Raw genomic sequence first — 21,603 nt, forward strand, 5'->3', positions numbered from 1 at the left:
AATCCAGGGCTTAGCACCACAGGAAACTAGACGTGGAGAGACCAAAGTCTGAGGAAACTTAGAAACTGGAGGATTAGCGGGGAGAGGATTGCTTCAGGGGAAAAACCAACACCATAGGGGCCATAGGTCACCTAGTTCAACCAGACTCCAGGTCCAAGCTTCCATCCCGGCTCCACGTTTGCCCACAAGACCCACACACTGGGCCCAGGTCTGAGGATGGACAGACAGAACACACTGAGCTTCACGCTTGGCCACAGGTCTTTATTCCAAGACCCTTTACCTTTGCAGCACAGGGCCCAGTGGAGGCCGCCCTTCCGGGGAGCCCAGGCCCACGTGGATGTGTCAGGAATGCTGTCCCCATCCCACAGGGCACAAACCTCTCCTGCACAGTGACCAGTGCCGACTCAGGGCAGCCCGTCTGCCAGCGCACTGTTCAGACAGTTGTAGAGGTAGATATACTGCTGCTGGAGATGGACATAGGGTTAGGAGGCTCACCCTGCCTGCCCCAATCTAACAGAAAAGGGCTCCCTTGTGTGTCCCAACCCCTAGGACTCCATCTGGGAGAACGCACAGCGGTCCACAGCGCCACCTGGTGGCCACCTGGGTGGTGCTGCCTAGAAGCCTGGGCAGAAGCTCCCTCATCACCCCACCGCTTCACACAGCTGAGCCCCCACGCCCCCACCCCAGCCCCGTCGCCTCTGGTCGCCTCTCACCAGCGTTGGGGTCATAAGGCCACAGGCCTGAGACTGCTGCAGGGCCACGTTAAAGACATCCATGGTGCACTCAGACCCTACCTGCTGCAGCAGCTGCTCCATGGCCAGGAAGGTGCCCAGCTGGGTTGCACCCTTGCTGCAACTGACCTAGAGTTGGATGAGGTACCTAAAGGGGGTGTGCGGGGGTGTCCGGGGATGTGGCGGGGGTGTCCGGGGATCTGCAAAAACCCAACCTGGGCGCAGGGACTGAGAAGGGACACCGAACACTTGGTCAGCCAGCCAGCCTGGGCCCAGGGAGGGAGGCGGTAAATTCCCACCATATACCTGGGGACAGGGTAGGGTGTGGAGAAGACAGGGACATTGTGAGACTGTGTCCTTTTGACCCATAACCCAAGCAGGGCCCAGGGAGATCTGAGGCTATGCCAGAGGGGCAGGGAGGGGCTTCCAGTGTCCACTCCCCCAAGACCGTTGTCCAGCAACACCTGGAGTGGCTGAGCAGCGTGCCGGGCTTCTTGCTGTTGCCCTGAGAGCAGCACTGGCCCACAGCAGCCAGGAAGGGCAGCAGGGTGGTGGCTGGCAGCTCATGCCCAGGCTCCAGGTATGGAAACTGCAGTCTCTGCACCTCCCTTTCCTTCCTGCTCTCCCCCTCGGGCAAAGACATGATCGGCATTGGTGCTGGAGAGGGCAGAGGGAGCCCGCACAGGACTCTTCCCCCACACACCATCCCATGCCCTGTGGCCCCAACACCTACATGTGTGACCCTGAAAAGGGTACAGAGCCAGCCCACTGTGCTGCTCTCTGCCACCCAGTGCACCATCACCATGTCTGTGACTACGGGCTACATCTCTGTTGGCCAGAATTCCTGTGGCTGGGACCAAGTTAGGGCTGCTCAGGCAACTTCCTGAGATCTCTGCCCCTGCCCTGGTTAGACAGCACCACAAACTACCCGCCTCCATCCTCAGCCCTAACTCCTGAGCCTCCCTTCCTCTGTCCTCTGCTCTCTCATCTTCTCCATGGCATCGGGTGGGCACAGATAGACAAGCACATGAGCCCCGTGCTGCCACACCAGCTCCCAGAGCTCCTCTGGCCCTGCGAGGCCAGTCAGCACCATATGATCACAGCCAGAAGGCCCACCCTGCAGAGCACAGCTCATTGGCTTCCAGAGACTGAGGGTGTCCCCTGACCAGCCCACAACTCTGGGAGCCCCCAGCAGCCCCAGCCCGGGAAGTACAGGTGATCAGAGAGGGCAGGAAATAGTGGCAAAACCAGCATCATCTCACAGGGAAGAGCCAGGCTTCGGGCATGTCGTCAGGGGGGCTCTCCTCCACTGGAGAAAACTGCCCCTGAGAACGGTCGTCTGAGGGAAGACAGTGAGGGTGAAGCTGCCAGAGGCCCCCAGCCCACACTGGCCCCCTGCCCCTCCACAGGGTCCACAGTGAGACTCACAGGAGACGGGGCTGTCCTGCTCATAGCCAGGCAGGGGTGCGGAAGAGCCAGCCTCGTCCTTGATGGCCTGCAGCAAGAGCTGGGAAGGAGATGGGTGCCATGAGGCTGGGAGGTCCCACTGCAGGGCTGGCTCAGCAGGGGAAGGCTGTCCTTGGCTGTCACCCACTTCCTGGCCTGAAGTGTACCTCGTACTCCTTCAAGAAGCCAGCGCTGGCATTGGCTGTCCTCTTGGCACACGCCCGCGGGAAGTTCGTCACATAGATGGGCCAAGACCTGGTGGGGGGGTTGGAGGGAGAAGGCACTCAAGGTTCCCCAGCTCCCCGGTTCTAGTCTGCTCGGCTCTGCCCACGAACAGGAGCAGGGAGCCTGCCTGTGGGAGGCACAGGGAAGCTGGGACTTACTCAGAGATGTTGAAGGGCCCTTCCAGAATCTTGTTCAGTAGGCAGCTGTGCAGGAAGACATACTGGCTCTGCCAGGGGAAAGGGCATCAGGCTGCTCAGCGAGGAGTGAGGAGCGAGGGGGGCCTGCAGGGAGATTTTCCAGGCCCTGACCAGCAAGGCAGGGATCCGGTAGGAGGGGAGAGGGAGCCACTGAGAAACCCTCCCTCCACCGTCCCATGCTGTCAAAGCTGACAGGGTCCCGTCCCACCTCCCCTTTCACAGAATAGGAAGCACAGCCCAGATAGGATGGTGATGTGTTAGAAACCCTCTCCCCAGGGTCTTCTGTGTGCCCCATGAGCTCTCTTTCCTGGTCCCTCCTGCAGCCCTGTGGCCACCCCCCTCCCTCCCACGCCTTCAGGGTCTCAGCTGCCCAGCCCAGCCTGCAGGGCCCCCACAAGGGTCTGGATCATGAGGGGCCGGTGCATCTGGAGTGCATACACAGCATGGAACACATCTACCATCTGCTCCTCCTCCAGCTGCTGCAGCAGCCTCGACAGGGCCACGAAGGTGCCTGTCTGGCCCATGCCCACACTTCAGGGACAGCCCCTGAGGGGCTGAATGGGTGAAGGGGCTGCCGGTGTCCCCAGCTCTCCCCACAGTCCAAGAGCCCCCTGCACCCCCAGGCCAGGCAGGGAGCTCTCCACCCTATGCACTCACCTGCAGTGCAACAGGATGGGTCTCATGCCCTGGGTGGCCCTTGCCTGCTCCTATACCAGCTCCATAAAGGCAAGCAGGGGGCTGGGGGCCTCGAGGATGCTGTTGTCGGGCCAGGTGGTGAATTGCAGTTGCTCCACCCTCCGCTGCTGTTGCTGGACAACCTGAGAAGGGGGTGGGAAGGGGACAAGGGGACAAGGGGACAAGGGGGCAGAGGGGCCCTGCTGCTGCTCCTTATCTTCCTAACTCCAGGTTCCCATGGCCCAGACCTCACACTTGCTTCCCCAGCTGTCTAAGGGCAGGGATGATGCAGACCAAGTGTTCCTTGAGGGTGGCAGCTATGTCTCCCCCATCAGGATGCTTCCTGAGCCCTCGGTCCTTCTCTAGCCTCCTGGGTAATCTCTGCATATAGAGGGTGCCCGGGCAGAGGAGTGATTCAGATCCCTGGTTTTCCTGCCCCAGGAGTGCACAACCTGGGAAGGAAGTTGGGCACAGGGGGCATGGGGTGAGGCAGGAGCCCTGAGCTGGCATGGGGGAGGTCGGGAACCATCACGTCTCTCATGCTCTTCCTTTCCCTCACTGTGCAGCCTCAGATAAGCCCTTAATCTTCTCTGTGCCTCCCTACCCCTTCCCTAACACACACTTCCCTGGGTGGTGGCTGAGTACTTGTGGTCCTCCAAAAGAGAGGGCTCCAGGGACCCAGGAAGTGAGGCAACCTTCTCAGGGGTCTCAGCTCTAATGCCTGTCCCACACCCTCATCCTTGGGGCACGCACGTGCTGCAGCTGGAATTCCCGCTTGGTCCACTCATCCTCAGGCTCCTCGGCTAGGAGGTGGATGGTGATGTGACCATGGGTGACCGGCGTAGAGTCGTTCAGCCAGTAATGCTCACACAGCACCTGGGACCAGAAGGTTGGAGAGGGGAAGGGCGGTTGTGGGCCCAGCCCTATCACTGCCGCCCCCTGCTTTACCCAGTCCCACCCCTCCCTGCCCACCTTTCTGGTCCCTGCCACCCTGCTGGGATTCTGCTCTCTGTAATGACCCAGCTCCAAGGCTCCCTTCCTCCAGGAGCTGCTCTCCCTTGCCTGGGCTCCGGCACCCTTGCCCTCAGACCTCTCATGACCCTCAGGATTCTGAGTCAGCCACTAGGTTCCTGTGCCAAACAGAACAGCCCTTATTCAGCAGCCAGCGGCCCTGGGCTCACTGCTCCAGCAAGAGGACAAACTCGGCAGCCTCTCTGCGTGTCCCAGGGCCCTGCATCTGCCAGGATTATCAAAAGGAAGGGTCCATGATGGTACCTTTGATACCGGCCCTGGGCAGTTCCTACCCGTTGGTGCCTTCTCTGCCCAGGGCAAGAAGCTCGTAGAAACTAAGCCAAGCTGGAGCTTACATACCTGGTTCCTCCCACTGCCTCCCCATCCCAGGGACCACCCCATCCTGGGTCTGGGTGGGAGGTGGTTCCACCACCCTCCAGGCCTGATCAGCCTCACTCCAGTCTGCCCCGCCTTCCCTGCGGGAAGATGCCAACGGGGCCATTCCCACAAGGAGAACGTGCGCCACCTGGTGGCCTTTCTAGGAGCCTGTAAGGCACACACCCTCCCGTTCTCCATGCTGATGGTCAGCATGATGATGATGCGGACCTGCTACTCCTGCACCAGCCGCCAGAAGTTCTCCAGTGTTTTCTTGAGAGGCCCCTGAGAGGCAATGAATTCCTGTGGGTGGGCTGGTGTAGCCCTGGGGTGTAGGGGGCAGAGGTCAGGAACATGGTAACGGGCGATGTTTGGTGTCAAGCACACAGCAGATTTCCAACATTTGACCTCCAGGAGTGAGGATGCTGTGCACACACTTACATGTGTGCAACACACGAACACGTGTGCACCCAGAATGCAAACCAGGAGGGCTGACTTTAGAGACACCACCCCGTCCCGGTCCCACCCCAAAGGGACAAGAAAAACCCTAATGAAAACAACAAGATACTGACATGAGTTAAATAGCCCACCTAGGCCACCCTCTTCACCCACCCAGAGTCACCTTCCTAAAACCAAACTGCGTTTCTTCCATGCTCAAAAATCTTCTATGGCTCCCCATTGCCCACCAAATAGAGTCCAAAGCCCTCAGCCTAACAATCAAGCCCTCCTTCATTCAGCCCCAGGCTATCTTTCCCATTACATCTCCCACCACCTCCCCACTCCCTCACCCCTACGCACCCCCCACCACACACACACACACACACACACACACACACACACACACACACACACACACACTGCCTGAACGTTACTGCTTGGCTGTTCTCTGGCTGCTCCTTCCAGTCAACAGAATGTCCTTCCCTCTTTCATCACTTATCAACATGTTACTCATCCTTCAATAAATCAAATGTCCCCTCCTCTGGGAAGCCTTTCTGAATTCCTCAGGTGGATGAAATTTCTCCTTCCTCCATGTGCCCTGAGTACAGTGTTTTTTCCTCTATTACAGCCCTTGTCACAGTGTGTGGTGAATGTCACACAACATGCCCACGTGCTCCTTTGAAGGTGGGGAATGTGGCTAACTCAGCTCTGCCTCCTACAGGCCCAGCACAGAGCCCAGCACACAGTAGACCCTTGCTAGACACCTGCTGGATTGAGCTCATGAAGCCCAAGCTGGTGATCTCCTAGAGAGTTGTTACAGCTAACGAAGGCCAGTGTGGCCTGCAAACCAGCCCATCTCCCGAGCAGATCCCAGATCCCATGGACAGCCTCACCGGTGGCCCTTACTGGGATGAAGTTGGTGTTGATGTGGTCAGAGTGAGGCTCTCCCTCCAGCTGGGTCAGCCTGACCCTGGAGTGGTCATCTGCAGAGAGTGAAAGCTGTGCATTCAGGGTTGGGCACATGAAGCCCCCCGCCCCCATGCCAAGCCCTAGCCCTCTGCCATGCCTCCTCTCCTGCCCCCAGCACTCACAGGATAGCACATGTGGGTAATGGTTCTTTGTGGTGTTGGCAGCGTACTCAGCCTCCAGGCTGGGCTGCTCCTTGCCCACCTCCTTCAGCTCCTGCAGGGATCAATGGCAGGCACTGGTTGCTGAAGTAGACCCATCTCACCCCATGCCAGGAGAGGGGCAGTGGGAGCAAGTGTGCAACTGGGAGTTCCCTCCAGACCTTCAGACCGGTCCCAGTCTTCCCTCCTCTGAGCCCAAGGGTGGTAAAGGCCTTACCTCGAATTCCAAAAAGAAAGCCTGGTGTGCGTGAGCACTCTTGGCCTCATAGCTCTGCCTGAAGCTGTGGATAGGGATGGGCCGGTGGGTCCACCTGGTGGGAGGTGGAGAGGGTAGCCCCCTAGCCTTAGGTTTGCAGAGTCCTGCCCTGCCCTCCCCTGGGTGATGGGTACAAAGCAGAGGACCTCAGTCCTGGCAGCACAACCTGATCACCTGGGGGCCTGTTGGAAACGCAGATCCTGAACTCCACCCTGGGTGTGGAACAGTGTGCATTTCCAGCAAGCTCCTCCAATGCCCAGCCTGGGCTGCAAACCACCAGTGTGGAAGAACAGAGAAGGGACAGGGGACACGTAAGCATGTGCACACACACGCGTGAGTCTCACAGACTCCCTCCCCAGGTCCTGAGGAGGGCTCCTGTGCACAGCCAGTGCTCAGTTAATGTCAGCCCCACAGGAGGTTGACGTGAGGGAAAGAGCTATGGCCTGATACCATCTACGTGGTTAGTCAGGGAGAAGGTGGGAACTGGAGAAGGCATGTGTGATGGTTAATATTGTGTCAACTGGGTTGGGTCACAGTGCCCAGAAAGTTGGTCAAACATTATTCTGGATGTTTCCATGAAGGTGTTTTTTGTATGAGATTAACATTTAAAGTGGTTCACTGAGTAAACTCTAATGTGGCTGGGCCTCATTTAATCAGTTGAAGGCTTTCATAGAACAAAGACTGACCTTCTCTGAGCAAGAAGGAATCCCAGCAGCAGGCTGCCTCCAGATGCTTCCCAGAGCCTTTGGCCTACTGGTGTACCCCAGATTTCTGGACTCACCAAGCCTCCACAATCACATGAGCCAATTCCTCAACATCTCTCTCTTCCCCGTCTCTCCCTCTCCTCTCATCTCCCCCACCTTCCTGTCCTCCCTCTCCCCGCTCTCCTCTCTCCTCTCTCCACACACACACCCTGTTGGTTCTGTTTCTCTGGAAAGCCCTCACTTATGTATGAGTGCATCTGGAGAAGGAAGAGGCCATGCGGGCAGAGAGGAGTGGGGAGCGAGAGGTCCAGGCATTGAAAAGGCATTCGGGGAGGTGTGGTGGCTGAGGAAGAATGGGGGTCTGGCAGAGCCTTGCAACCCCCGGACTGGGACACAGTCACAGCAGAGTGGGGGCCAGGGGAGCTTCAGCAATGCCACGATGGCCCCCACAAGGCAGGGAGGTGCAGGAAAATGCACTCACCGCAGGTTGTAAGCTGTCAGCTCTTGGGAAAATGGATTCTTCCTTGCCCTGCAAAGAAGAGACTGGGGCAGCGGGGCACGTGGGAGGCAGTCCCCGGGGCAGGGAGCTGGCCCACTCTGGTCACGAAGTTCTCCCCAGCCCCCAGCCTTCCCTCCCACTCACCTCTGCCCCTTCACCCGCCTCCAGCACAGCAGGCCCAGCACAGCACAGATGGTGAGGACACAGCCCACCACGAGGCCCTCCACTACCGGCAGTGGCACTGCTGCGGGGGAGACACTGGCCCGGGGCTCTGTGGAGAGAAGGGAAGAGTGGAACACAGCAGCCTTGTCCCACAAACCCTGCGGGGTCATGCCAAGCTCTGCTAGACCTGGGACCCTCTGGGTGAAGGGTACAGTGACAAACCCCCTCTACCCTAGTAGTCCCAGATATCAAACTGAGGACAGAGATGATGGCTGCCTGGGGGAACAGCTGGATGGGAACTGGGAACACCCAGCAACCCCTCCCTGCCCCAGCTCCTCAGGATGCCCCAAAGACCCCACACCTCCCTTCCCTGACACCATCAAAAGAAAAGAAAGAGGGTAGAGGCCTGGTTTCCTGGACTTTCTAGAACTGCAGTGTCCTATACGGTAGCTACCGAACATTTGAAATGTGGCAGTTCCAACTTATGATTTGCTGTAAGTGTAAAATACACACCAGATTTCGAAGACATAGTAATAAAGAAAAGAATGTAAAATATCTCTTTAGAAGTGTTTTTGGCCGGCTGCAGTGGCTCACACCTGTAATGCCAACACTTTGAGAGGCCAAGGCAGGTGGACCACTTGAGGTCAGGAGTTCAAGACCAGCCTGGCCAACACGGTGAAACCCTGTCTCCACTAAAAATACAAAAATTAGCCTGTAATTCCAGCTACTCAGGAGGCTGAGGCAGGAGAATCACTTGAACCTGGGAGGCAGAGGTTGCAGTGAGCCGAGATCACACCACTGCATTCCAGCCTGGGCAACAGAGACTCTGTCTCCAAAAAAAAAAAAAAAAAAAAAAAAAAGTGTTTTTAATGGGTCACCTGTTGATATTTTAGATATTTTGGTTTAAATAAAATGTCACTAAAATTAATTTCACCTGTTTCTTTTGACCTTTTTAATATAGTTTTAAAAAGACATTTTAAATTACTTATGTGGCTTGCCTTACATTTCTATTGGTCAGGGCTGTTCTAGAGCCCTGATGGCCTGGGAGCATCCGGGTATAGAGGGGCAGCGTGAGTGTGGACAGCAGCAGACCACCGCAATGCCTCAGACTCTCCTGCCTGCACTCAGCTCGCCCAGGCCAAGTCTGGTGCCAAGAGCACCTTCGTCGCTGGCTCTGGGTCTCCCCACTCTGCTCGGCAGGACATGTTATCCCAGTAGTCTAAGCTCAGTCCCTCCTGCTACTGGTTGGTGATGAGCCACAGAATAGGGTTCCCAGCTCTCCTCCCCATCTCCAGGGCCCAGCTGGAGCCCTTGCCCAGTGCCCACCCTACCCGAGAAGGCTGGGAAGGAGTTAATGGTCTTGGGAGGGCTGTACCTGGTAAAGGCTGCAACACTGAACCTGGGCAGAGAAACAGGACCTTCTGTTGGGGAAGGGCAGGCAAATAAGGTGAAGCCCCTTGCAGCAATCTGGGTCATGAGCAATAGACACTCAGATAGCAAGTGCTCCCCAGAAGGGGTGTCCAGGGGAGAGAAGAGGCGGTCATGGGTTCTTAGTTTCCATTTCTGGTTGGGCCAGTAAAGCTCCTTCCTCATCCCTCTTGTCTGCTTATCACTAGAGACAGAAACTAAAAACCATGGCCTCAGGCTGCTAAAAGCCTAAAACAAAACAGAACAGAACCATAACAAAATAAGGCAGGCTGGACAAGCTTGGCAGAGGTTACATATCATGCTATCTGCCATCTTACAGCAAACCCCATCTTCCTTGCCTGAGAGTAAGAGGAAGCTCTAGAAATAGGTACCTGAGCCTGGCACAGTGGCTCACCCCTGTAATCCCAGCAATTTGGGAAGCCGAGGCAGGCAGATCACCTGAGGTCAGGAGTTGGAGACCAGCCTGGCCAACATGGCGAAACCCTGTCTCTATTAAAAATACAAAAATTAGCTGAGCATGATGACCTGTGTCTGCGGTCTCAGCTAGTTGGGAGGCTGAGGCAGGAGAGTCGCTTGAACCTGAGAGGCAGAGGTTGCAGTGAGCCGAGATCAGCCACTGCACTCCAGCCTGGGTGACAGAATAAGACTGCCTCAAAAAAAAAAAAAAAAAAAGAAAAGAAAAGGAAAGTAAAAAAAGAAAAAGAAAAAAATAGGTACCTGGATATCCTGGGAACTGCCCTGGCAAGCTGAAACAACACACTCCACCTTCCTTTTTGAAAAAAGAACCGCATAACAGATGGGTGTTCAGGTTTTTGCCTTGTCTGCCAGGAAGCTCAGTCAAAATAACTTAATGGACCATCACATGCATTCTGTTTATAAGTCAGTACAGATCTCTTGTTTCTTTACAAACCACAAATGAAACTTGTAAGTTTCATCACTCCCTTCAGCCTTAGCGCTCGCCTATACTGGGAACCTGGCTTGAGCTGCCCGTTGCATATCTCTTTGGTGTGGCCACAGTCCTCTGTACCCACAGGCACTGTCCAGGATCTCGGCACAGCCCAGGGCTCCGGATAGAAGGGGTTGGGGAGCAGGATGGCCAGGTAGGAGTCATGTCCTCTGTAGTAGTGGTCATGCCACATGTGGTTGATGGCTTCCCAGGAAGGCTGAGGCACTGAGAGAGGAGTGGGGAACGGGAAGAGCAGGGTAGGCAGTGGGGCCGAAGCCTCTCTTCCTGCCACAGAGGGGCTACCCTCTCTCTCTAGCATGTACCCACCATTCATATCAGCACTCTCCTCCAGAACGTTCTGGTCCCCTTTCCTGCTCCGAGACTGACACCAGCCTCACATATTTCATCTTACCAGTCTCACTCCCCATCTTACCCCCCGGCCATCACCTACTCCATGCCACGGCTAGGGTCTCCCCATCCCCTCCTGGGCCCAGGACTCATGTGACATGTTGGTGGTGGCAATGATGCCATACCACCGGATCTGTCCATCATCCTTGCCAAACATACCCCGTGGGATCATCGCTCCCATTTCTGTCCCAGGCTCCAGCTCAGGGGCCGGGGCTAACGCTGGGGGATGCCAAGCTGGGGATGGAGAGGAGAGTGAGGACCTGACTGGGTGCCTAGCAACCCATCTTCAAGGGCAGGGACCATGCCTTCATAGCCCCAGTGCCTCTCAGTGCCTGGGGCTAAAGAACCAAGGCTGGGTGCAGTGGCTCATGCCTGTAATCCCAACACTTTGGGCTAATGGATATAATTAAATAAGGACTAGAAGGTTCCTGGGCTAGGGTACCAGGACACGAGGCTCAAAACTATGGTATCAAACTAGCAAGATGAGGGCCAGAGGAAAGGGCTGGGCCCTGGGGAACAGAGAAAAACCCAGGTAGCCAGGACTAGAGGAGTGACATCCCCAGGAAGACACAGAACTGAGGGGGCCTCAGAGGCAGCAGAAGCTGCTTACCCTCGGCATAAGTGGAACACGCCAGAGTGACCGCCCGACTCCACAGACCGTTCCTGCCCAGCACGGCGAGGCTGAGGCGATAGAAAGTGACAGGCACCAGGCTGGGCAACAGGACTGCATTTTTGGAGGTGTCGGCCTGGAACACAAGGTGAGCATTCCCTCCTGCCGCCAGCTTCTCTGCCATCACCAGACAGGTGCTCACATCCCTGGCGGGCACCATCCAGTTCAGGGCCAAGAAGGTGGCCTCAGGCTGGCACTGCACATCCTCCAGAGGGCCAGGCTCTGTGGGAATCAAAAGGCTCTGTATTGGGTGGGGGTCAGTGCACCCCCATGAGCAGGGCTTCTGGGTGAAGGGCTCTTGAAATCCACAGGCATAGAGGGACTGGGCATTTATGCCCATGGAAAGGGATATCGGCCAGGTGGAAAAACATCTTTGGACATGACTGCCCACCTGGAGAAGCATAAGGGGCATAACCCAGAGCAGAGTGGGTGCAGCATCCATCTGGAGAGAGCAGTGGCTCAGAGTTGAGCGGGCAGTGCTGCCCACCTGAATCGGACCTGCATCTCCGGGCACCTTCGTCCTCCCCGCCGCTGACGTCAGCATGCCAACAAGCAGCACCACGTGCTGAGTGGACGCCTGCAGCGGCCCCGCCTGGCACAGCACTGACAGGGAGAGGCTGCAACCAGGTGTGAGGCCCCTCAGGATGAGATGGGCTTGGCCTGGCACCAGGGGGTGCTCCCAGGAGAGGTGCCCTGCCACTGAGAGTTGGGTGTAGCACATCCCCTGCCCCAAGGGGCCGCTGGCTCAGGCCAGGTTGACCACAGCAGTGCTCGCATGCATGGACACCAACTCACTGGGTGTGTGCAGGGCTACAGAGGGAGGGAAGGAGGGAGGAAGAACAATCAGCCAGGCCGCCAGCCCCAGTCCTCAGAGCCTCATGCTTGACGCCAGGGCCTGCTGACCCCTGCAGGGCCCTGGGGTGTGGAGATGGAAAATGGGCTAAAGGGGGCACCACTGAGGGAAGACCCGGGGCTCTCTGGGTCAGCCTTGCTCACCTCTCCTGCATCGCTGCCTTCCCCATGCCTCACGGGTCCAGCCAGAGGTGTTGGCTGCTGCAATGTGGTGGGGCCCAGCCTGCGTGACAACCTCCACCTTGTACTTCATGCCTGGAGTCAGACTCGAAAAGCTTGTGCTGGCCACCTTGGCTCCGATGGTGCTGGTGCCTGCCTGGTACAGGGTCACCGGGTAGCTATCTCGGCCCCTGGGGGCATGGACCCAGGATGCCCAGAGCTGGGTGGGACCTTCACTCGTCACATTTACCGGAGGAGGGGTAAGCGGGCCTGCGAGGAGAGCAAGATATGGAGGGTGTGGAGAAAAGGGAGAAACGATCTACACTAAATCTCTGGCTCTCCCCTCTCCAAAAGAACCCCAATTTCTCCCTCCATCCTTGGCCCTATCAAGAAACACCCAGGGGCTAGAGACACCATTTCAGGGCGTCCAGTGAGCCCAGGATTCCACTGGAAAGCAGGGCCTGCCACTGACCCCAGGCAGCAGAGTCCAGGCTAAGCCTGAGTTGAACAGATGAACTAATCACTTACTCTCACCACACTCCCACCCCTCTCAAGGCGGAGCTAGGCTGGGCAGCATGAGTGTTAAACCGTGTCCCTTCTCCCAGCCCCTGCACAAAGGAGCTTTTAAAGACCCTTATGGCCGGGTGCGGTGGCTCATGCCTGTAATCCCAGCACTTTGGGAGGCCGAGGCAGGTGGATCACCTGAGGTCAGGAGTTCGAGACCAGCCTGGCCAATATGGTGAAACCCTGTCTCTACTGAAAATACAAAAATGAGCTGGGCGTGTTGGTGGGCACCTGTAATCCCAACTACTCAGGAGGCTGAGGCAGAAGAATTGCTTGAACCCAGAGGCAGAGGTTGCAGTGAGCCGAGATTGCGCCACTGCACTCCAGCCTGGGCAACAGAGTGAGACTCCAGCTCAAAAAAAAAAAAAGACCCTTATGTGCAGCCAGGTTTGGTGGCTCATGCCTGTAATCCGAGCACTTTGGGAGGCCGAGGTGGGTGGATCACTTGGGGTCAGGAGTTCGAGACCAGCCTGGCCAACATGGCAAAACCCCAACTCTACTAAAAATACAAAAATTAGCCGCACGTGGTGGCAGGTGCCTGTAATTCTAGATACTCCAGAGGCTGAGGCAGGAAAATGACTTGAACCTGGGAGGCAGAGGTTGCAGTGAGTCGAGATCACGCCACTGCACTCCAGCCTGGGAGACAGGGGGAGACTCTGTCTCAAAAAAAAAAAAAGGCCCTTATGTGGATGGACAGGCAGGTATCTGGGGGCCCAGGCAGCACCCCTCCACCCTCAGAGCTTGAACTCACTTGAACTCAGGAGCCACATGAGCCTGGCCCAAAAGTCAACACTTCTTTATAAATGGGGACACTGAGGCTCAAAGAGGGCCAAGGTTTGCTCTAGGGGTTGAGCCCCAGCTAGAACCCAGGTCTCCTGACTTCCAGGGTGACCTCCTTCCGGCTCCCTCCCAGCCTGTACTCCAGGCAGGAACCAGACAACAGTAACAGGGGCAGGAGGAGGCTGGGAGGGGAGGCCCAGGGCAGGGGTAGAGGCAGCCACCACATTGGGGAGGGATGCGCTGAGGGTGGGGAGGCCCATCTATCCCTCAGCTCCACCAAGGGCTCTGCAGGCAGAAAGAGCAGGAAGACTCAGGCCTCGTGAGAGGAGCTTCCCAACCCAACTCTACAGGCCTCCAGGGCTTCCGGGGAGGAGAAAACTTCACTGCGTGTCCTGCACTTGAGTAAAGGCAAGGAGCATGGAGCTGGTCACACTGCCTGCTTGAATCCCAACTCCCCACTTTGCTGAGGAACCTGGCGCCAGTTATTTTCTGTCTCTCTGCCTCAGTCTCCTCATCTGTGAAACAGAGAAAACCATAGTAACTACGTCCTAGGCTTGGTGTTATGAGACTTAATGACAGCACACAGGTAGAAGACCTGGCTGAGTGCCCAGTAAACGCTACCTATTGCTGTTATTTTATTTTTATTTTGTATTTTTTTTGAGAGGGGGTCTCACTCTGTCACCCAGGCTGGAGTGCAATGGTGCAATCTCGGCTCTGCAACCTCTACCTCAAGCTAATTTTTGTATTTTTAGTAGAGATGGGGTTTCACCATGTTGGCCAGGCTGGTCTCAAACTCCCGACCTCAAGTGATCCACCCGCCTCTGCCTTCCAAAGTGCTGGGATTACAGGCATGAGCCACTGCGCCCGGCCTTGCTATTGTTATGATTAACCACTTGTGGCCCACTACCACCCACATCCCTACTGCCAGCCATGAGACAGCATGAGGAATATCATGCCCAGGGCCGCTGTACAAGTGAGCAAACGCCTTCTAAGAAGGATCTGCCCACCTTCTAGAAGGCCTAAAGGGCCAGGGCCCTGGGGGAGTCCCAGTGAGGGGAGTGGAGTTACCTGGTGCCTAGGGACTGAGGGAACAACCCTAAGCTGGTACATGCCCCACCGTCAGCCCAGCTGCCTGCCTGAAGACCACAGAGGCCAAGGGGACATGCAGCCCCCTGGGAATCCAAGGAGCACAGTAGGGGATGGCCATCAGAAGGCACTCACGTGTCCAGCCTGTGGCGTTGGTGCTGCTGCTCTGATCCAGCCCCCGCAGGGTGGCCAGCTGCACCAGGAACTCGGTGCCTGGTGACAGCTAGGCCCAGGAGAAGTTCTGGACCTCTGCAGCCAGAGTCTCCTCCCTTTCCAGAGTCAGAGGCCTCAGGCTATAAAGCTGCACCTGGAAGCCATCCCTCCCCACTGGTGGGGGACTCCAGGAAGCCCTCAGGGCAGGAGGCTGGGTGGCAAGGTTTAGGCTCAAGTTGGCAGGAGGAGCAGGGACTGGGGGAAGGACAAGGAAAAAACAGATGTGGAGTCACCCAAATCCCCTGCCTCTCCTCCCCATGAGCTACACCCATCTCCTCAGTCCCCAGGAAGCTACCAGCCCTCCCCACCTAAAACTCCTGCTTCCACAGGGCTCAAAGGCCACCCTCCTTTCCTTCCCAGGAAACCCTCTTAAACAGATGCTTGCCCAGATACCTGCTGCCCGCTTCCTCCCTGACTGTCCGCCCCTTGAGGGCATGGCGCCAACCCTGTCACACCTCTTAGGGCCCCGGTCTCCAGCTCACCTGCTGACGTTCAGTTCCCGTTCAGTCTGTCTCTGGCCTGTAGACCTTGGTGCACGCTTAGCCTCCTGCTAAGGTCCTCTCCACCCATCCTCCCCAGCCCCAGCAGATGACCCTGGGCAGGACCCCACCCTGCCCCCCACCAGCCTGCTCTCACTCAGTTCACTCTTCTCCGGGAAACCTCCTCTGACTTTTTAAGCAGGTCTCCCTTCTGTGAGTCCTAAAAGATTAGACTGAACCACATAAAATTCCTGAGATTCAGTCGTTTTAATCAATAGGAATGGAGTTTCATATGGTTCAAGCTAATATATTATGCACATTCCAATTAGTGCATTAACAGGCATTATGACATATAAAATTATACATATATATATACATATATATATATATATATATATATATATATATGCCATCTGTTTACTTGTCTTCCTGAGGCACTGAGGACTATTCATCATTTTTGGCCTCAGCAACTGGTTTCATGCCAAGAAAATGGGAGTCCTTCATTAAATAATTGTGGGATGGATGGACGGATGGTAGATGGATAGATGGATGGATGGACAGTGGATAGATGGTGGGTATATAGCCAACCAGATGGAAGGAGGTAGAAAGTGCTTGCAAATAGATTCATGAAAGGCCTCATCTTGTAGTCATGGCCTTCTGAGTCAAGAATATGGCACACAAGGCCGGGCGCGATGGCTCACGCCTGTAATCCCAGCACTTTGGGAGGCCGAAGCGGGCAGATCACGAGGTCAAGAGTTCGAGACCAGCTTGGCCAACATGGTGAAACCCCGTCTCTACTAAAAATACAAAAATTAGCCGGGTGTGGTAGCAGGCACCTGTAACCCCAGCTACTCGGGAGGCTGAGGCAGGAGAATTGCTTGAACCCTGGAGGCGGAGGTTGCAGTGAGCCGAGATCACACCACTGCACTCCAGCCTGGGTGATAGAGCAACTCTGTCTTGGGAAAAAAAAAATAATAATAAAATATATATATTTTATATTATATATATATTTATATTATATTATATATATTTATATATAACATATTATATATAAAAATTATAATATATATAATATATTTATTTATTTATATATTATATTATATATAATATAATTTATATTATATATTTTATATATATATAAAATATATAAATATATATAAATTATATTATATATATATTATATATATAATAAAATATATATAATATATATATGGCACACAGTCCAGCCACAGTGGCTCATGCCTGTAATCCCAGCACTTTGGGAGGCCGAGGTAAACAGACTGAGGTCAGAAGTTCAAGATCAGCCTAGCCAACATGGTGAAACCCCATCTCTACTAAAAAAATAAAATAAAAATACAAAAATTAGCCAGGCAAGGTGGCGGGCGCCTGTAATTCCAGCTACTCAGGAGGCTGAGGCAGGAGAATCACTTGAACCCAGGGGTTGAAGGTTGCAGTGTGCTGAGATCCCGCCACTGCACTCCAGTCTGGGTGACACAGCGAGATTCCATCTCAAAATATATATATATATGGCACACAGAAGTGCAGAGTAGAGGATGCCAGTCCCCCAGCCCACCACTTGGGGCTGGCCTCCCACAGGCTGCAGCCAGGAACTCACAAGTACAGGGGTGGATCTTCTGGACGCTGGAGCCAAGGTTCTCCGCCCAGGCCCACACTGACATGGCAATAGCAGGAGCCCGGCACCAGACTCCTCAGAGTCAGGCTGGAATTGTCCAGGCCCAAGTCAACAAGACTGCCCGGTGACCTCTGGCTGCCCTCCTGGTGCCAAGCGACCCTGTAGCCTTCCCACTGTCCTGGTGCTGGGGCCCAGCCAATGGCCAGGTCAGAGAGGCCATCCCTGCTGATAACCTCCAGGGACTGTGGTGCCAGGGGACCTGAAGAGAAGGGCAGTTTGGTGAGGGGTCCATACACTGCCTGCATCCCTTTGGTGCCCCCTGCCCAGCTCTTCTGAGTCTCTTCCCTGCTCTGACCTCCCTCCCCTGGCAAGGCCTTCCAGCTGCAGGGCCAGGGAACACAGTGGCTGGCACTCACTTTTGTGGCCCATGAGGCTCTGGGTGATGATTCCCAGAGATGAGGCAATGTCCGCACAGTAGCGGGCCCCAGGCACCGGCCCATAGAAGGTGATGTGGGTGGCACCAGGTGGCACAGAGATGTTTCCAAGGAGGCCCGGGTTTCCCTCTGTGTAGAGCAGGGCCCGTCTCCCGGGCTCCTTGAAGGCCTCCAGCCTGTCCGGCTGCCACTTGGCACCACTGCCTTGTCTGGACTTGGCTGCGGAATCTGGAGGCAAGACACGCCCCGGAGAGTGAGGCCCCACCTACCTCTGGATGCAGATGCCCCTGGGCAGGATCCTGCCCTGCTCCCCACCAACAGGGACTCACCATCCAGCCAGGCACTGGCCTGGGCCCAGGCGTCATGTGGCCCCGCTAGGACCTTCAGCTCCAGAGCATAGTGCCCAGTGGGCAGGGGCCCTGGGAATGTGACATTGTGGGCCTCAGGGCCCAGAGTGATATTCTTCTCCACTGGCCCACTTAACTTCAGCAGGAAGCCATCCCGCGCACCTGGCCCTACCTTTCAGCTTGCCCAGAGCTTGGCGGGCAGGAGAGTCAAACCAGGTCGAGGGGGGCAGAGGGATCTGTTGAGAAAATAAAGAAATATGTGCAGGAAGACCTAAACAGCAGAGGGGAGAAATCCCACTGGTTCTGTGCCGGCTTCGTTCTCTATGCACTGGGCCATGCCTTGTCCCAGTGTTAGCAGCCACCACTTGCCACATTCTGGATGAACACCGGCATCTGGCTGCTACCATCTGGCCACGGACAATAACAGAAATAAACACATCAAGTGATTAAATGTGCACCTGCCAGCGTGGTTCTGAATACCACATGTGGAAACTAACACAGAAGGAGGGTAAACACTTGTCCAGAGATGCATAGCCACTGGGTGGCAGAAACAAAACTCAGAACACGGCAGGCTGGTTTGTCTGCCCTCAACCACTGCACAACGGGGCTTCTCTAAGTAAAAAGTCAGTGAAGCCGTGGCAAAGCCAACATGGGCTCTGCAGGCATCCAACCCAGGTTCAGGTCAGCTCACCCACGCACAGGCTATGCAGGAAAGGTTGGGTTTCCTCTCTCTGAACCTCAGCTCCCTCCGCCATAAAATGGGGATAATATGACTTACATAGGGCTGTTCTGAGGATTCAATGAAACAATACACAGAAGGTGCTTAGCACAGGCCGGGTGCAGTGGTGCACGCCTGTAATCCCAGCACTTTGGGAGGCTGAGGTGGGCAGATCATGAGGTCAAGAGATTGAGACCATCCTGGCCAACATGGTGAAACCCCGTCTCTACTAAAAATACAAAAATTAGCTGGGTGTGGTGGCGCTTGCCTGTAATCCCAGCTACTCGGGAGACTGAGGCAGGAGAATCGTTTGAACCCAGGAGGCGGAGGTTGCAGTGAGCCGAGATCACGCCACTGCACTCCAGCCTGGCAACAGAGCGAGACTTTGTCTCAAAAAACAAAAACAAAAACAAAACAAAACAAAACAAAAACAGAGTCCAGCTTAGCACAGAGTCCAGCACACAGAAGGGTTCAATTGATAACTACTGTCACCACCATCATCCCCTCAGATAGGTACCCACCACCAGCCAACTGGAGGTGCACTCCCTCTGAGCCTCCAAAGACACCCCCTCCTCTGCCAGTTGTATCCTGGCTACTCGACCCACAGAGAAGAGATGGAAAGTCTCGGTTGTGTCTCCTTTACCCCCAGGCACTCACAGGTCCACTCTGTGGCATTGGGCCCCACTGCCTGATGGGGCCCGGCAGCAGCACTGAGCGTCAGCTCATAGGGGGTGCCCTGAGACAGGTGAAGGAAGGTGTGATGGGAGACTCCCCGTCTGAATACTGCAGTCAGATTGGTGCCACCTAGGAGGTCTGTGAGCACCAAGTGGAGCCAGGCAACCCCCTTAGAGCCGTTCCAGAAGGCTTGCAAGGCACTGGTGCCCAGGGTATGCAGTACCAGGTGATCTGGAGACACAGGGGCTGGAGGAAGGATGGAGAGAAAATGTCAGGCTCAAGAAAGGCCCCTGGAGCAGGATGCTGGCAGGGACCCTGGCACTAGGGAGCACAGAAGCCCAGGCACATTGGAACATGGCTGTCTATGAGGCTCTGGACTTTCCACCATTCCCACCACTCCCAGATTGGCTGCCACCCGGGGCCTTGCCCAAGTGCCCAACTTACCTGTCTACTGACGGAGGCTGGTTTTTGCTTGGAGGTTGCCAGTCCAGGTGTTTACTTCCAAAATATACTCAATACCTGGCAAGAGGTTGCCAAAATTGTAGGACATGGTGCCCAGGGGCATGGAGATATTATGTGCCAATGTCTGGGATTCTAGGTGGTAGAGGAGAAGGCGGTAGCCATCCTGCTCCCCGGGGGCATCACCCCATGAGGCCTCCAGGCTGGATGGGCTCCCGGGGCTGTAGAGCTGCAGTCCGTGGACAGTTGACGGGGCTGCATCAGCGGAAGAGAGAGACACCAAGGTCAGTGCCACAGGGGCATCACCCCTCTGCCTGTAGTGCTCCTAAATGGGTCACTGTACTAGACATGGTCTACCGAGAAGTTGCGCTCCCTGCCAGCACTCCAGGGCAGCCACCTCCTGCCCCAACCCCAGGCAACGCCCCCGCCCCTTCAGCCTGCAGGCCTCATACAGTGCGAGCAGTGAGGGTGATGGTGACATTCTGCCCACAGGGTTGCAGGGCAGTCACTTCCAGCTGGTAGCGACTCCCTGGCACCAGATCTTGGAACTTAAAGCTGGATGCATTGGTGTGGGCCTGGAGCTGCTGCCCTTCAGGAGAGCTGAGGGGGCTCAGACGTGTGAGGCAGAGGGCATGGGTGAATCCGCCTGGCTCCCAGGCTGCCCAGCTCAGAAAGAGGCTAGTAGGTCTCCCCTGGCTGGTGATGTTCACGTTCAGGGGTGGGCCTGGGGAAAAGGAGGTGGTTTCAGAACCCACTAACAGCCTTTCTGCCTTAAAGAAGAATGGAAGGCCAAAAAAAAGAAAAAGCCAGGGTAGAGGCAGGATCTGGTGTGGAAAAATTGGCCCCACACCCCCGACTCTTCACCCCCAAAACTCCCTCTCCCGCTGAAGACACCTACCTGCACTCTCCCTGCCTGGACTCCCTTCCAGGGAGGGGCATGCTTCCTCCTGCAGGAAGAAAGGAGGCAGAGAGTGGGAGAAATGGACAGAGGCCTCTGGGAAGGCTACTGGTGGAAGGTGGAAGGGGATTGTGACTCTCAGGCTGCAGACAAGCCCACCTCTTCCTGATGCTGTAGCAGGACGAGCCACAGACAAAACTCCTTAGACACCAGATTAAAGAAGGAAGAGGCCGGGCGCGGTGGCTCATGCCTGTAATCCCAGCACTTTGGGTGGTGGGGCAGGGCCAGGGTCTAAGAGAAGGCTCTGTTGCCGTGTCTGACAGCCCCACACATGGCCAAGGGGCATCTCCCAGAGGCATGCCCACGGCGCATCTGTTCTCCAGGCAGGCTGGAGCAATCTGTTCTTGCTCGCTGCGCCACATGCTGGCCCTGGTGGAAAGGGAGTGGCCTCTCCTCGCCTAATGCAGACCAGCTGTGGGGCCCCGAGGAGAGTTGGGAGGCCTGGATGCGCCCTGGACAGCAGGGACCCCACCCACTGGCCTGTCCCGCACATGCCCACCTTACCTCTGCCAGAAAATCCCGGAGCCAGAGCAGGGCAGCAAACAAGATTGGGGGCCTCATCCTGATAGCTGCAGAGTAAAGTTGGGAGGCAGCAAGGGGAGGAGCCAGTCCCTTGGCCTCCCTTGCCTTGCTGGCTGGCAGGCAAGGACGGTGGGCATGGGTGGGAAGGGCAGAGTTTCAAGCACAAGCAGGCAGCAGGCAGCAAAAGCAAGGGGCTGCCTCTTAGCCCCAGAGCCTGACCCCCCATCTCTCCAGCCTTGGCAAGGCTCTTGAAGGGAGAGAGGCGGAGACTGGCTCCAGGCCCAGAAGGTGGAAGGGGATTGTGACTCTCAGGCTGCAGACAAGCCCACCTCTTCCTGATGCTGTAGCAGGACCAGCTGCAGACAAAACTCCTCAGACACCAGATTAAAGAAGGAAGAGGCTGGGCACGGTGACTCACACCTGTAA

General features: G+C 56.0%; 1 protein-coding gene across 1 annotated transcript; it reads right to left on the reverse strand.

The window, feature by feature from the left end:
* Positions 1-404: 404 nt before the first annotated feature.
* LOC129035765 (receptor-type tyrosine-protein phosphatase V-like) lies at positions 405-21,290 on the reverse strand. Its single transcript, XM_063649382.1, is given in 35 exon segments — positions 405-464; positions 714-849; positions 1,196-1,359; positions 1,465-1,583; positions 1,722-1,848; positions 1,994-2,070; positions 2,160-2,238; positions 2,345-2,432; positions 2,561-2,628; positions 2,995-3,130; positions 3,257-3,417; positions 4,028-4,150; positions 4,847-5,227; positions 5,924-6,081; positions 6,190-6,280; positions 6,443-6,536; positions 7,670-7,714; positions 7,829-7,955; positions 9,178-9,245; positions 10,235-10,445; positions 10,722-10,862; positions 11,239-11,520; positions 11,845-12,108; positions 12,328-12,579; positions 14,875-15,147; positions 17,047-17,113; positions 17,115-17,323; positions 17,481-17,726; positions 17,828-18,058; positions 18,061-18,081; positions 19,221-19,484; positions 19,683-19,952; positions 20,143-20,421; positions 20,596-20,644; positions 21,160-21,290. Coding segments are annotated over 35 exon segments (5,418 nt in total). The 5' UTR covers positions 21,217-21,290.
* Between the last annotated feature and the right edge of the window lie 313 nt (positions 21,291-21,603).

Source organism: Pongo pygmaeus, chromosome 1 (genome assembly GCF_028885625.2).
Source record: "Pongo pygmaeus isolate AG05252 chromosome 1, NHGRI_mPonPyg2-v2.0_pri, whole genome shotgun sequence".
Classification (NCBI taxonomy): domain Eukaryota; kingdom Metazoa; phylum Chordata; class Mammalia; order Primates; family Hominidae; genus Pongo; species Pongo pygmaeus.